Source organism: Phymastichus coffea, unplaced genomic scaffold (assembly GCF_024137745.1).
Source record: "Phymastichus coffea isolate CEN01 unplaced genomic scaffold, Cenicafe_Pcof_1.1 PCOF00076, whole genome shotgun sequence".
Lineage (NCBI taxonomy): Eukaryota > Metazoa > Arthropoda > Insecta > Hymenoptera > Eulophidae > Phymastichus > Phymastichus coffea.
This window is the reverse complement of record NW_026706887.1, coordinates 297,927-313,451: the sequence shown is the minus strand read 5'-3', so window position 1 is coordinate 313,451 and position 15,525 is coordinate 297,927. Positions and strand designations below refer to the sequence as shown.

The window sequence follows — 15,525 nt, the reverse complement described above, 5'->3', positions numbered from 1 at the left end:
TCGTCGCAGGTACCAGGTGTCTTTGATCAGTTTGAAGGCTGATACGGCATCTGGTCCTGGCGACATTCTTGATAAGGCATCGGGCAGATTATGTAGGTTCCCCTTCTGGTGTTTCACAGTGATTGGCCATTGTTGTAGTTCCAGGATCCAACGGCCTAGGCGACCTTTTGGTTCTTTGTTGTTAAAGAGCCAGGTCAAGGCACTGTGGTCGATCACGACGGTGAATTCGTAGCCTTCTAAATATGGCCTCAGCTTATTTATCGCGTATATCACTGCTAAGCACTCCTTTTCTGTTACTGAATAGTTACGCTCCGGTCCTGTCAAGGATCTGCTGATGTATACTATGGGATGTTCGCCGTCGTCGAATTCTTGACTCAGTACACCTCCGATGGCGAAATCACTCGCGTCGGTCTGTACGGTGAAAGGTCGACTGAAGTTGGGACGGGCTAATACCGGAGCTTGCGTTAAGGCTTGTTTTAGTGATTCAAAGGCCAGTTGCTGTTCCGGTCCCCAGGTATACACTTGGTTCTTCTTCGTTAACTTCTGTAGCGGGACTTTAATTTCGGAACAATTCTTGATAAATCGGGAGTACCATTCCACCATCCCTAAGAAGCTCTTCAACTGCGTGATGGTGCGAGGTACTGGGAATTCCAGTACTGGTCTAGTACGGTCTGGATCTGGTCGGAGGCCGTCGTGGTCCAGTAAGAATCCCAGGTAATTGAGGCGAGAGCATCCAAATTCGCATTTCTTAGCGTTGATCTGTAGGCCAGCATCATTGAGTCGTCTGAGGACTAGTTCTAAGAAATGTAGATGGTCATCAAAGCTCTCTATTGCTATTATGATATCATCCAGGTACGGGAAAACATATGGTTCCCAGTCTGGTCCGAACAGGGCATCAGCCAGTCGTTGGAACGTGGCTGGTGCGTTTACTAGTCCGAAAGGCATTACAACAAACTCCCACAACCCTTCACCAGGGCTCGCGAAAGCTGTGTACTGGCAACTATCTTCCTCTAGTGCAATCTGGAAATATGCTTGTCGTAGGTCTATCTTGCTGATGTATCTGGCGTGCCTAAGTCGGTCTAATATCGAGTCCATGTTTGGCAGCAGGTATGCGTCCTTGCGAGTCACCTTATTCAGGTCTCTGTAGTCAATACAGAACCTCCAGGTCCCGTCAGGCTTCCGGATCATTACAGGTGCGCTTTTCCAGGCACTCTTGGACGGCCTTATAATCCCTAGATCATACATTCTTTTAATCTCTTCTCGGACAATCTTCTGCACTGCTGGTGACATCCTACGCAGCCCTTGCCTTACCGGTTTAGAATCTCCTATGTCAATCAGATGTTTTACTACAGGTGTGCGTCCTAGCTCGTCTGTCTCAGGCGATAGCAGTCTTTCTATCACTTCGTTCAGCTTTGCGGTCTGGGCGGTCGTCATTTCAATCAACCCCGTACATTCCGCAGAGAAGGTTATAATATCGTGGGGTTTGCGAGGCCTCAAGTGGTGCTATCGCCCCCCACGTACTCTCCATTTCTTGTCCTTGAATAGCAACACCATGTCTCATTCGGTCAAGAAATCTAGTCCAAGGATGATGGGTGGTCCGGTCAGGTTAGTCATAGCTTTGAAGTTGAACCTGGCCGTATGCCCATCGCAGCTCACTTGGAGTGGCAATTCTCCTTCAGTTCGCTCAATTACCCCGGTTACTCCCTGTACCTCACTGAAACGCGGTATAAGTCGGTCTCGGTACTGGGCTGTGATCGAGGGTCCGATGATAGATACTGACGCGCCTGAGTCTATCAGGACGTCGTATACTATCTTGCCGATAGCGATAGGAATAAACAGACGGTTGTCGCAGTGTGCGCTCTTAACCGAGAGGGTCCCTGGCATATTTGTAGCCCTATACTGGTCAGTTTCGGACTCGTCTGGTCGATCGGTTAATCCGGCGTCGAATGACGTAGTCGTTCCTGAGCAGTCGGCCGGCCCGCATAGCTGGGTGTCCTCCTCCCTTTATGGGTTCGCATTTGACTCCGAGTTATTTTTGCTGTCCTCGGGGTCAGCGAAGGTCACTGTCTTTACCTTGGTGCCAGTGTCTATCCCACCTGGCTCCCAGGGTCCTATCGGTCCTTTCGACGTCCGTCTCCCTGGGTTATCATAGCTCTCCTCAGGGCCAACGGTCATTGCTTCCTGCTGCTTCATATTCCTGGGGCCTGCATCCATCTGGTCTGACGCCCAGGGGTACTTGCCTACGTTGCTCATCGTCCCCGGCTCTGAGTTATTTGTGCTGTCCTCAGAGTCGGGTGAATCTTTTCGCTTCTGCATCGCTCTCCTGGGGCCTACACTAGTCTGGCCTGACCCATAGGAGTTTTCTTCATCGCACTTCCCCCTGGGGCCTGCATCCATCTGGCCTGACTCCCAGGGGTACTCATTCGCATTGCTTGCTTGCTCTCTTACGGGTCGGTCGCCGGAATTCTGGTCGTTGCTGGGCTTAGGGTCCGATCTTTCCACGGCCCGGTCAGCAGAGTCCAGGTTTTCCAGTTTCCTTTTACTCAAGGGTGGGTACGTTGCGTTCTCCACCCTTGAGTCGGTCGGGATGCACTTGGTCGGAAGTTGCAGGATGAGGGTGTCCGGTGTCTCGAGCGTCCGCAATAGCTTGCTTAGAGGCTCGTCGTCCGTCCAGAGAGGTCGGTCGATGGGCATGTCTGACTCCTCAGAGCTCGTCTGCAGGGTCAAGTAAGGCGTTTCGACTACGTCCTGGTCCATAGGCCCCAGCTCCGTAGTCGCTTTTCCTCGTCCAGTGCGCCAGCTCTCTATTTTCTCATCCTCTTCTCTCCATTGTGCGTCCGTCTCGAAGCCCTTTATCGCAGATTGTCGATGGTTCGGGGAAGTAGCGGGCTCGCCTGCTCCCCCGAAGCCTCGTTTCCCAGAAGCCCTGTACGACGATTACTGCAGTTTTTGCAGAAGTCAAAGGGGGCTCCTGGTAACTTGCATACTTGGCAGAACATTCCTCGTGCTTCTCGCGGTCTTTCTCTTGGAAATAGTGCAGCTCTTTTCGGACATTGCCCTGCCATATGTCCAGGCTCGTAGCAAAAGTAGCATTGATCTAGCTGCGGGGGATTCGAGTTCATCGTGCCGTTCGAAGGTGGAACGGTGACGGTCGGGGGTGTCGGTGGTAGCCCCAAATACTGGTGCGGGTTCATTGACGACATCACCTGGGCTAACATCGGTGCATCAGGAGGTTCCTTAGGTACCGTGGTCGTGTTGACCTTCACGGGTTCCTTGGTCTTTGGCTTCCTGTCTGGCTTCGGTGTCAGGTCCGGTAAAGTCTCCTGGCTCCGGTTCGGTTCTACCTTATCCGAACTTATCGAAGAAATCTTGGCCATTCGTTTACTGGTCTTCGGAGCCGCTGCTGGGAAGCGAGTTTTATTCGACGGAGGGTGATACTGCTCATCCATCTCCTCTAGGTTCTCCCATTTTCGCCCATAGTAGGTTAGGTCGCTGAAATGTCGTATGGACTTATCAGCCATATACCTCCTATAAGCCGGTAGCAAGTTGCGCTGGGCTATCTTGATCTGGGTCGAAGAGTGGATGTTTAAAGAAGCTCGCGATGTTTTGAAAAGCATCGAGGTAGTCGATGATGGTCTCCCCCGGGGCTTGTGATCGACGTCGCAGCTCCTTTTCAATGTCGTCATCGGTCAACCTGCGTCCGTAGTGGTCTCGCAGGGCTCGTTTCAGATCTTTCCAGCAGTAGATCTCTCTGGCCAGGCTACGGTACCAGGATGCGACTTCTTTGGTGAACGTGGACGATATCACATGCAGTAGGTCGCTGCTGGTCATTCCGGTCCGGGCCTTAACTTCCTCAATCTGTCCGATAAACTCTTCCGGGCCGTCTGATCCGTTATACTTTATCTTCCTGCTTTCCAGTATTCGAATATTCCTCAAATCTCGTTTAGCTACATCATACTCCTCGTAATGCCTGTCTCGATGTGGATGCCGTCGATCCGGACTACTCTGGAGGTCGCTCGAGTATTCTGATTCGCTGGTCTCGGATGCGTAACGTTCAGGTTCACGCCAACGGTCGTGGTCACCCCTATGACGATGGTGTGACTGGACCTTGGCGGGTCTGTGGCGGCGGGCTGGACTGTCTCGTTCACTACTGCTGTCTGATTCCGAAGATGAATCCCTATCTCGATGGGAGTGTCTCGAGTGTCGGTCGGCTCTCTCAGGCCTACGTCTTCGACCGCAGCTCTCGTGCCTTTGGCGTACTCGTGGCTTCGGTGAATCGTGGTCGCAGCAGTGGGCCTTTCCATGTGATCGCACAGGGCTCGAGCTCACTCGCTTTGACCTAGACTTGCCAGAGCGGGTCGATTTTGTTGGCCGTCTGTTAGTCCGATCAGGGGATCTGCAGTCAGTCGTATGTGATCGAGTACCGCGTTTGTCGCTACGTCGGTCCGGACTCGAATGTTTAGTGTGTCTCTGCTTATACTGTTTCGAAGAGGGTCTACGCGGGGACGTCCTCCTATCGCTCTCACTGGCCGTATCATCTGATGATAAGGCAGCCATACAAGTAGAAGTCCTGGTCTGGCGGTGCGAACTGGTGAGCCGATCTTCACTAGGACGCAGCTGTCTACTGCATGATGTCCTGGATTTCTCTTGCCCATATCCGGTCAGGTTACCCTTCCGGCAGGTTTCTGGTTCAGCTGACAGGTCCATTCGGTCCTCTTCTGCCAACTGAAGCAAAGATCGGTTCAGGTCCGCCCTCCTAAGAGACTCTTCGCCTCGGCCGGTCCTTCGGCTCTCCCTGATGGCTGGCTCGTCGGTATCGGTCCCTCGGTCTACCCCACTTGGTTCAGCAACACCTCTCTTCGTTCTTGTAACTCGGCGAATGGTTCCGGTGCGTTCCGAAAGCTCCAGATGTATCTCGGGTTGGTCGGCTGCCCCATGCGGCGGTATCCTTCTAATATTTCTGCCCTTCTTGGCCGGCTGTTCTATGACAGCGTCGGCTTTCTTGTGATTGCGCGCTCCACTGATCGCTGAGGCTTGTTGGGTCCGTTTAGACCGCCGTAATCTTCCTGTCGGATCGGCTGTGTCGTCCTCTGAGGTGCTTGGATCAACTAGGTCGGGCGGGCCAACTTGACTTGGTACTTTAGAAAGCGGGCGGACTTTAAGCGCCTTCGTTCCTGATCTGGCGTTCTGGTCGTGATCGCTTTCTTCGATAGCCTTAGCAACTTTGGATTTTGGGCGGCTTCGTCCTTCCGCTGCTGTGGATTCTGATTGGTGCGTTTGGGCATCACTACTGGTCTCCACAGGGCGCCATAATACGGTGCAATACGCTGGAAAGGTGCTAAGGTGTAGGGATCCTTTGATTCGTTGATCCGGTTTTACTCGCTCCTCCCGCAGACGGTACCGCAGGTACTCCAGGCGGTCAACGTCAGGTAGCCCAGTGGTAGGGAGTCCAAGTCGCTCCATCTCCCCATGTACTTCATCAAGCGTCATCTCCTTAATCGTCACGGCTATTTCTCGTCCGGCATGTGATTTCTTAAGGGTGTCCCACATCCTCATGTTATCCCATGGCTGGTCCTCGGATCCTTCAAGGGTGTCCACATCCTCGGTCCTGGAAGTCGGTACTCCTGTACTTGCGTTGGATGCCATTCTACGCCAAACAGCTAGTGCGTTAAGCACTGTGGTTTCCTGGCTTAATACTCGATCTAACCTAGTTATCACTGAAGGGGTTAAGTCCAGTTGAGGTCTATTACTGAGTTCTACGGTCGCGAGGTCATTCGGTTCCCGAAGGTCAGGCTTATCCTTACTGGCCAGTTCGACTGGTCAAGCTTGGTCTCACTCCACGTTCGGAGTTAAGTCCAATCGGGATTTGCTACCCGGGACAGAAAGTCGCGAGGTCGTACGGACGCAGCGGTCAAACCCCTAATCAACGACCTATCCAAGGTCGGTCAATAACTGGTTTCGAGCCCTTAGCTAAACAAAAGGTCTAGCCGGATACTCTCGCAGGTCTACCACAGAAAATATTCCCAACGCAAACAGAGGGGATATAAAGGTCCCAGGTCAGGCCCAACAATCGCGATCTCCTTAAAATTTACCCGGACAACTTATAACTATTATTCTCGGTCAGCCCACACATAGATTAGTAAGTTATAATTAGCAGCATAAATTTATACATATAAACATATATAATCACATATACATCGCATATAATCATGTATAATCGCCAAATTCATCAGATTATTCGCTTCTGATTATCGCCGTATTCACAATCGCGGTACGCCACTTGGTCGGATCGGGGGCGGGGGGGTGCTATCCTAGCAACTAGCCGGTGATCGACTCGATGGCGTGGGCCCCACGTTGGGCGCCATTTGCGACGGGGGAGAGGGAGGGGAAAAATAATAGACGGGTATTTCTCCGGTCTCGCACTGTCGCCAGCGGCGCGCAGTCAGCCGAGACAACGTATGCAGCTTTATTTAATTTCCGTTGGGCGCCAGCTACCGTGCTCTCGCGTTAGGAGAGCAGGTAGCGCTGCAACGTTGGCTGGTTCTCGGCAAGGTCCTGCTGGACGCTGTGAGGGTCGGGTAGTTTCCCCGCTGCCTCCCTCCTCGTCGCCGTTGGTGTTCTTTGCGCGCGTGGCCGGCTATCACCTGTGAAGGATGAAGTGGGAGCGCGAAATCCTAGGCTACGAATTCGTTCGAGTCTGAAACGAAGAGACACGTCGAGCGAGAGGGGAAGGGGGACAACGGGTGGTTTCCAAGGCCACCCACGGCTGCGGCTCGTTCGGCTAGCTAGAAGAAGTTCGGGGCATGGCGGCACTCAATCCAGAAGCGGGTACATCGAGAGGGGCGTCACAGGGGCGCCCCGACTGACGGACTAGTTGTTTAGGGAATACAACGGCTCGATAAAGAGATTTTCGGAGGTTAGCAACGAGTAGGCGCGAATGTCATGTCATCGAGCGCGCGAAGGTCGTACGGCACTCCCGAAACGCGGCGGTCGGCGATGCGCGGCAATCTCACGATCATCGGTCATGCAAAGAAAATCAGTAGTAAAGAAAAGGTACTTACTCCTGTCAAATTTTCGGGCAATTACTATCGCGGCTACTGCCGCCAAGGCCGCTGTAGCAGCCGCTACTATTGTCGTATGCGTCTCCGTTATTGGTACTGTCGTTGCTTCACTAATCAATTTTTCTATCGCTGTTTTTCTCACTACTCTCACTGCTTTTCTCTGTACTCACTGCTCTCACTACTTCTTTTTCTGTACTCACTTTTCTCACTACTTCCTGCTCTATATTCACTACTTTCACTACTTCCTCTACTACTCTCACTTTTCTCACTATTTTCGCTTCTAGTCTCGCCTCTATTTTCGCTTCCGATTTTCGCTTCTAATTCTCACTTCTCTGCTTCTGTCTGCTTTCTCTATTTCCTCTGCTTTATCTATTTCCTCTGCTTCTATCTGCTTTCCCTATTTCCTCTGTTTATCTATTTCCTCTGCTTTTCTGCTTCTATCTGTTTTCACTTCTCGGGTACCGCGCGTCAGCGAGGCTCGGCGGGACTACTCACCGTCGAGGCTTAACGGTTACTGGCGCGCCGTTTTTCGGCGACGCGCCGCTTCTCCTGATTTACTTCCCCTTAATTAGTGTTGATTGGCCGGCTTGTTGCTAAGCCGGGTCTCAGCGCCGTCTATATTAATACTTTTTGCCCGCGCAATTTGTTTATTGGTCGGTCCTTCGCGCCTAATTTGCCTACTGGTCGCGAAGATAGCGTCGGTTTTCACTCATTAGTCCGACCACCCCTAAGCCGATAACGATTGGCCGGTCAAATAGCGTCGCTTGTCTATCCTCTTCTATCCACTGTTCGCTGGTCTTACCGATTCCCCTCACTCGCGTCTGATCGGTCTAGCATCGGCGGTCTCGCTCGCTCTCACGCGCTCGGTCGCTCCTACTTCTAGTCTAACTAGGTCTGCCTTAGTTAACGGGGGCTTGCGATCAGCTGATCGCGGCTGGAAACTTTAAGGGCTTCTAGCTCCCCGGGAGAGTGTCGGATCGGATCGTGAGTGCGCGAGGGGTTGTGCGCGAGCGTAAGGGTCGCGCGAATCGGTCAGGGAAACTTCTAGGGGCCATAGTTCGCGAGATTCGGAGGTGCGTGGACGGGTGTATGCAGTCGTGGCTGTTCTGCCGCAAGTGCCGGTAATATATATATATTTTTGTGTGATGACGCATCATCACACGATGCGAAGGAAAAGGGAACGTAGAGAATGTTCAGGATTATCGAATAAATACGTCGGGTTATTAATATATTCCTGCCAGGTTTATTCACTCCTTATAACTACATAGGCGCGACTATTCACGTTGGCCGAGAGATTCACGACACGCAACCTAATCGTACGTACACGTGAGAGAGAGACGGAAAATACAATTTTAAACGACACGCAGCCGGCGTTGTTCACATGTGCTCGCTTTCCGGAATTCTCGCTCGCAATCTCGAAAATACAAGAGGAGACTTACGCGGGCGAACACTGCTGCAGATAGCTTCGCCTTGGTTCTCGAGCCCGGTTATTCGACTGTCGTCGCCCAGAGTCGTCGAGGATGGGTGCCCTGCCGGCCGGTTTTTATGGGTGATGGGCGACGTGTCGGGCCCCTCGGTTCGTGCGACAGCTTTCAATCGGCCGCCCTTACTTCCTGGTCGTTGTTGTATCTTTTTCACACCCATAGCACTCGCTCCTCACGGTTGCTCGATTTTTCCTGTCCGGGATCGATTCCATGCTCGGATATCACAAAATCAAAACAAATGCTCTTTTTCGCGTACGTTCTCCTTGCCGGTCTCACGTGTACTCCCATTGCCCGCGTGTTCTCGCTATATATCTCTATCTCTCTCGCTGCGCGGGTCTTTTGCGCATGGCGCGCTATTTTGAAATCACTCATCTACTTCTTAACGAGCCCGCTCGTTACAGCCCTTATTAGTTTCTATTTTAATATTATGTTTTGGAAGAATTCCAACTATTTTATAAGATCCTAAGTAATGATCCCCGAATTCCCCTGGTTTAGGTCCCCTGATTTCCCCTGATTTTAAGAAAACGTAATCACCTAAACTGAAGTCTTTTAGATTTATATGTCTATCATAATATTTTTTTTGATTTTTCTTTAAAGCTAACTAAATTTTCGTAAGCTAATTTTCGTATACTATACTACATAAACGCGCAACTAAATCTATTATATATCCTTTATATGTAGGTAACATATCGCTTTCACAAAGGGGATTATTGAGGGCATTCGAGCTAAGCGGCCAAATTCAACTTCATACGGCGTATGTTTGGTACTTTCTTGTACACAGGTATTGTAGTTTAGGATAGCTAGGTCGAGCCAATCATCCCAATCGTTGTCAATATCGGTGTATTGCTTGAAGTCCCTAATTAGTACGTGATGAGATCTCTCAAGGGAACCGTTGGACTGAGGCATGAATGCTGTGGTTTTTAATTTCTTTATTTTGAATCGCTTTGAAATACGCGTCATTAGTGAACTCAACAAATTTCTGCCTTGATCACAGCTTTCGGACATCCAAAAACACAAATGAATTTCTTAACAAATGTGTCCGCTATTGTTGATGATAAGGTGTCTGGTAATGGGACAGCTAGACAAAATTTACTAAATTGATCCTGTAAGGTTAAAATGTATTCATTTTCTTTTATTGTTCTTTTTAGAGGGCCTACAATATCCATAGCAATTTTATCAAACACTGTAGCACATGTATTAGTTATTATCATGGGTTGTCTGGTCTGTAAACGAGTTAATTTCTTTAATTGACATTCTAGATACTGTTGAATTCGTCTTTGTATATCGTCTTTTAGATTTTCCTAATAATATTCTTGTTTGATCCGGTGAAAGGTTTTTGAAACGCCACGATGTCCTCCAATTGGGAATTTATGGAATTCATAAAAGATTCCGTCGCGTTGTTCTAAGGGTACATACTCTAACTTATCCGTACAAATTATTATTTTTATTCCACTATTTCTAAAGACACTATTGTAACGTCGGGCCGTTTACTATTAATAAAATTAATTTTTTTTCTCGTTTGCTTTTGCGTGTTCAATACGTAACTTAAATTTTAACTCCGTGAATGAGCAAAGGGAGTGCATTCAGCTGAAGCGGCTGGAGGACACGTGAAAATACCCATCCCTTTGTCGCGCGCTTTCCGAATTTTACTCCGAAAGATCGTAAAGTTTTTTTTGAGTAGGTTTAGATATAGAGTAAAGGAGCCGCGGAATTCTGCCTAGATCCTGTTACACGATTTCACCCAAAAGTTTTCCACTTATAGAAGCTAAAACTTTTGCTATATAGAAAAAATTTAATAATTATTTTTGTACAAATGGATTGAGAAAATAACAGCATGATAGGAAAATTTCGCAGCTTCTTGAAACCTCCCGCACACTTTTTGATTAGAAACGTAGTTACCGCACAATCATCGAAAATATCCCAAAGTCTTGAAATTATAAGATAGGAAATTAGATAAATAGTCGAAAAACAGTTACCTGAATGAACTTTAGTAAATCAATTATATAGTCCACAATTAAATAATGCCCCTTTTCATTCCATATTATTTAAACAACGAATTTAGTTAATTATTTAAGTTACTAATTGTAAACATGTAGGATTAGAGATTTTCGCGTAAAATATGTTAGATATTAAGAAACTTGCGTTATTATTAAGAATTAATTGTAACAATTTACATAACAAATAAATTAATAATTATAAGAAAATCTGTAATGAAAATGGTACTTGGAGAGCCATCTAACGAGATAGGGCCCATACTCTTGAACGCGCGCCCCCAATTCTCACCACGCCCCTGAACCAATTAGGGCCCGAAAACCGAAAGAGAAAAGTAGGGAAAATCTCAGTCAGCCAATTAAAATTTACTGGCATTTCCACTCTTCCCAAATTTTGAGGGACTGAAAGAGGGATTTTTCTCTCAACCACCCCCAGGCTTTAAAAGGGCGTGCGCAAGCGAAAATCGTCCACTCTCTTGCTCCTCGCAAGGCTCATTAGTTTTACCTCATTTTACGAAGTTCGACCAAGTGCCAGGTCCAGACTCTCCAAGTACCAGTCAACTACATTAAATTAATGAAAAGTAAGTCTAAACGAATTTTTTTTTACTGCTATCTCTCCTCTTCCTTTCTATTAGAATAGCTAGACCGGAACCCCAAAAAACAAGTCTTCGAAAAGTATTTCAGCAAGGATTGGGATACTTTTCTATAAGACAGTCGCGCCGTTAAAGAAAAATTAAATTCTTTTTATGTGACAATTCCAGCAAGGTCTGGGATATTCACATGCAAGTCCCGATTCCATTGGATCCTGGTGTTTGATGGAAGACTTGCAGTCCAATTTTATTTTTCTCTCTTTTAACGCGAAACGCGAAATAGAAAAGCTCTAGTTTTCCAATTGCTCGTCCCGGTTTAGGCGTACGCACGCAAACCAAATAGAGCACCTGAGATAACGTCCGCCTCAGACGTACCTGAGATAGTGACCCGGACGTCACACTATCTAATAAATACTCTATTTCTAACCAACTTAAGGAGGTTCTCCAGCAAACTCGAAAGTCCTAACACATCAATGAATTTGAAATAATATGGTAGCTGACATGATTATAAGAGTGTAGAAAAAAACATTTGGTCTTGTTATCGGTCATTTTTTAAAGTTATACCAATTTAAAAATTTTCAAGATCATGGGTAGACCAAGCTCATGAAAATATTTTTAACTTCAATTTGACGTAGATTTTCGGAATAAAATTGATCAACGCTGGATTACAAAAGTTTAGAGTATATTAGAAAAAAAAATCAGCTTTGTTTATCAAGTATTTTAAGAGAAAATACCATTTTTTATTACCTATCCACTCATTTTATCAGTCATCATTCCTAAACAATGGCATATTAACATCATTGATAGAACTACCATAGCCATGAGCTTCAGGCAGGATGAAGCTTAGATATTTAACTATCGATCTGTGTTTAAATATTATCACCTTATCGATCTTTTGGAAAAGATATTAATTGAAAACCAAACAAAAAAATATTCATTTTTTGTTAAATCAGCTCCACTATGTAAGTTTGGCAACGTTGCACCAACTGATGGCTGTAGCTACTACTGCGCATGCTCGTACGCGCATGCTCTAAATTTGAAATTTTCTGACGGTGTGAAAAGACAATTATAGCAATGGCTTTTATGACATGCTCAAACATTGAAATTCTCTACCTACGATTGCTTATGAATAACCTACAATTTATATTTATTTTAATAAAATAATGAAGGTAGCTTCCTTTCACAAGCTACAAATTTTATTTTGCACTTTCAACGTTCAACACATTTTGTTTTTATACTTATGTACATATATCTGGTATAATTTTTTTTCTGTGAACGTCTTTGATCTTAAATGAATAAATAAATAAATACAGTTAAAGACTAGTATGCATTGAAAAAAAACAAACGATTTTGTATGGTATTTTCTGTACGATTTAAATATAGAATAATAAATGAAATTACTCACATTATAATTGACTTGCATGAGCAAAGAAAACTTATTTTGTATAAATATATATCTAATAATAATTCGAGTTTTACAATACAAATCACGTCTAAATTTCTAATTTAAAAAAGTTAGACTTATGAATGTTTAATCGTGAACCATCATTGTTAATTGTATGAAGTGCTGATTGCCTTTGTCAGTATCGCAATACTTTTTTTATGTTTTGTCACTCGAGGTCTACCTCTTAGGTCCTCACTAAGCAGCATCTCTATTCCTTTTGGGCCTTTAGTTTTGTAAACGTCAATTATTAGACTACGGTTGATACCCGCTTTTGCTATTCGCGATAACATATTGGTGGAAACACAATTTTTTAAAAATTCCAAAGATATTTTGTTTGATGTATGAACGTTTTTTAACGCTTCGTTGCGTATAAAGTCTGTTATGTTTTGAGTGTGATTATAAATAGTTAGATGATCGATTTTTATGGCGCTGATGAGTTTCTGTAAAATGTCAACGTCTGCAAGAGCATTATGAGCTCCTTCTGCACTCTCTTGACCTAGATATTCTACTGCAAGTGTTGTCTGAGAAAAGGATTTTTTTGCTTTTCTGCGTTCTGGTAGAATATTTCTAAAAATATTCAGAGTATCACTAAACCCAGTAACAATAGTCTTAAACTCATCGAGCAAATTTAATCTTGATAGATTGCGCAGCATCAGTGGGAAGTCAAATCTGCGTTGTTTATACATGCTATTTTATATACGTAATGTCGTGTGTATACATTGACAATTAGCAATCCTTGAAAAAATTACATACTTGTAACCATTATGAGCCATAAGGATAACTTGATCACCTTGTGTGTCTAAAAAAGATAAAAAATCTTCCATTGCGACTCGAAGTGAAACGGTTTTTAATAATGTATCACCGAAAAACATTTCACCGCCGACAATATGAAGATTTGTCACATCAGTGATACGTTTTGATATGCCTCTGGAGGGAAGAATGTAAGCATTGAAGTTTTCATTTGCGCAGCAAGCAGCTATCTAAAAATTAATTTTAAAACCACCGAATAGTATTCCCATAATTAATAATATTGCAATTTTCATGTTTTCGTTTTTTTTACTTGTGTAATTTCTGCATTTTTACTTAGTCCGGTTGTTTCCAAATCAAAATAAACAAACACTGCTGTAGTATAATCTACTTTATCTATAAATGGAAACGTGCTAATTAATAAATACGTATATTTTCCAATGCAAGCATTATTTTTACTGAGAATTAATAATAAAGTATTACTTGTTTTCATTTCATTGTCAAGCAATTCGGGTAAAGTTTCAGCGGAACAATCAGACTCATACGTAATGCCTTCTTTCCGCTCTGCTCCAGCATCCTTACTAGATCTTATTCTCTTCAGCTCGACTCTTTTTCGTTTTTTCTGGATAGTTGATGCTTCAACTGCTTTTCGCTTCCGTTTCTGATCTTTAGCTTGTCGATATTGCATGGTAAAATGACCTGGAGGTAGACCCAATTTCAAATTTACATGTACAACGTAAACCGTACCAAGATTCCATTGACATACTGCAGCCGCTACTCGAACAAAAAAAGATTCAGATCCAGCATAATGTCTATTTTTAGGATGTTTACTGGCAACGACATTGTTGAAAGATTCGTTGCCTTGTGTTGAACCGCAAGGAGCTAACTTGTGAGCATCATTAGAAAATTTACTAAAAATTTCAGATAGCTTAACACGTAAATTAATATCTGCCAATGGTTTTCCGTGAGGTAAATTTACATGTACGTATTTCTCTCCAAGTTCAGAATATTTGCACCATTTACCACACTGATTGTGTTCTCCAAACGCGTGGGGAACAATGCTTAATAAAGCTGCTCGTACACCATCGGCATTACCTCGGTTTTGCTGGATTGCTATAGAGAAACAGTTGGAAAAGTAGTCTTGTACTTTTTGCGACATCTTCAATGGAATCAACTTTTTAGTTAAATTTTTCTTCGCGTGATTCATATCGAACCACTTTTCTATGAATTCTTCTGCTTCTCTACGTAAAGCACAAGTTGTCGATGAATCGTCATCCATAATGAGTACTGAAATCATCGCATTGTATTTGTTTAAAAGAGAATTGTCGATTATCAGTTCTTTAGCCATGTCGGCTTCCATCGATTTAGAACTTTTATTGTAATTCAAACGACAATCGTGATCTGTCGGCTTTCGCCCACGCGCACATTTGGCACATTTTTTGGTTCGTCCAGCTCGGCCTATCATTTTACCTGACTGTCTCGCTCTCATTGAAGTGTGACCTATGAAAATAGGATGCTCAAAATTAAAAAATGAAAATTTATACCTAAATAAAAGATCATCATGGTTTGGAATAATATTAATTTTCTCATGAATTTGAAATAGTGACCGTCGATAAATACACCCTATATATCATTGTAGAATTAATAAATCAAATAATGATAAATGCTTAAAAACATCTGCAATTTTAATTATCGCGAAAAATACTTTATACAAGAACGAACTCGTACACCAGTTACTCGATAATTTTTTTTTAAATTACAGTGATGCAACGAAAATTATACGATTGTAAAAAGGGAAGTATCATATCATTGTTAAACATCATCACGTAATATTCAACAAACCAGACGAGCTGTTATATGAACGTCCAGTTCCGCGCCTTTGCCAACCAGTGTCTAAGCCACCGATTAATCTATGCTTGCTACATTTTGAATTTGGTTTGCTTGTTTTTGTACTCGAAGTCGACGTAGTATTCTCTTTAGGGGAAGTTCCAGGCTCTTGCTTCTTTTGCAAACTTGATGTTGGAGAAGGTAAATTGGGTTCATTAGAGGAAGGTTCTTTGGCATTTTGAATTCTGAAAACATACACACATAGACATACGGTACACGCATATGCATTCACAAACATTTCCATTAGGAAAAAAAGATTTGTGTTAAATAAACATAAAATGGTATGAGAATAGAATAAAATATATGGAATTGTATGAACAA

General features: G+C 44.5%; 1 protein-coding gene across 1 annotated transcript; it reads right to left on the bottom strand.

The window, feature by feature from the left end:
• Window positions 1-12,657: 12,657 nt before the first annotated feature.
• Window positions 12,658-14,665, bottom strand: LOC131668298 (uncharacterized). The gene is made up of 5 exons (XM_058942353.1): window positions 13,801-14,665; window positions 13,631-13,713; window positions 13,324-13,550; window positions 12,752-13,239; window positions 12,658-12,701 (listed from the first exon to the last, which is right to left on the bottom strand). The coding sequence occupies exons 1-5, from the start codon at window positions 14,663-14,665 to the stop codon at window positions 12,658-12,660; spliced, it is 1,707 nt and encodes a 568-aa protein (XP_058798336.1).
• Between the last annotated feature and the right edge of the window lie 860 nt (window positions 14,666-15,525).

What these genes read in the sequence shown, in the direction of transcription:
- LOC131668298 (XM_058942353.1), bottom strand. Translation starts at nt 14,665, where the DNA reads ATGGCTAAAGAACTGATAATCGACAATTCTCTTTTAAACAAATACAAT. An exon ending in TGACAATGAAATGAAAACAA is followed by an intron (nt 13,714 to 13,800) that starts GTAATACTTTAT and finishes TTCCATTTATAG; the next exon opens with ATAAAGTAGATTATACTACA. An exon ending in AAAATGCAGAAATTACACAA is followed by an intron (nt 13,551 to 13,630) that starts GTAAAAAAAACG and finishes ATTAATTTTTAG; the next exon opens with ATAGCTGCTTGCTGCGCAAA.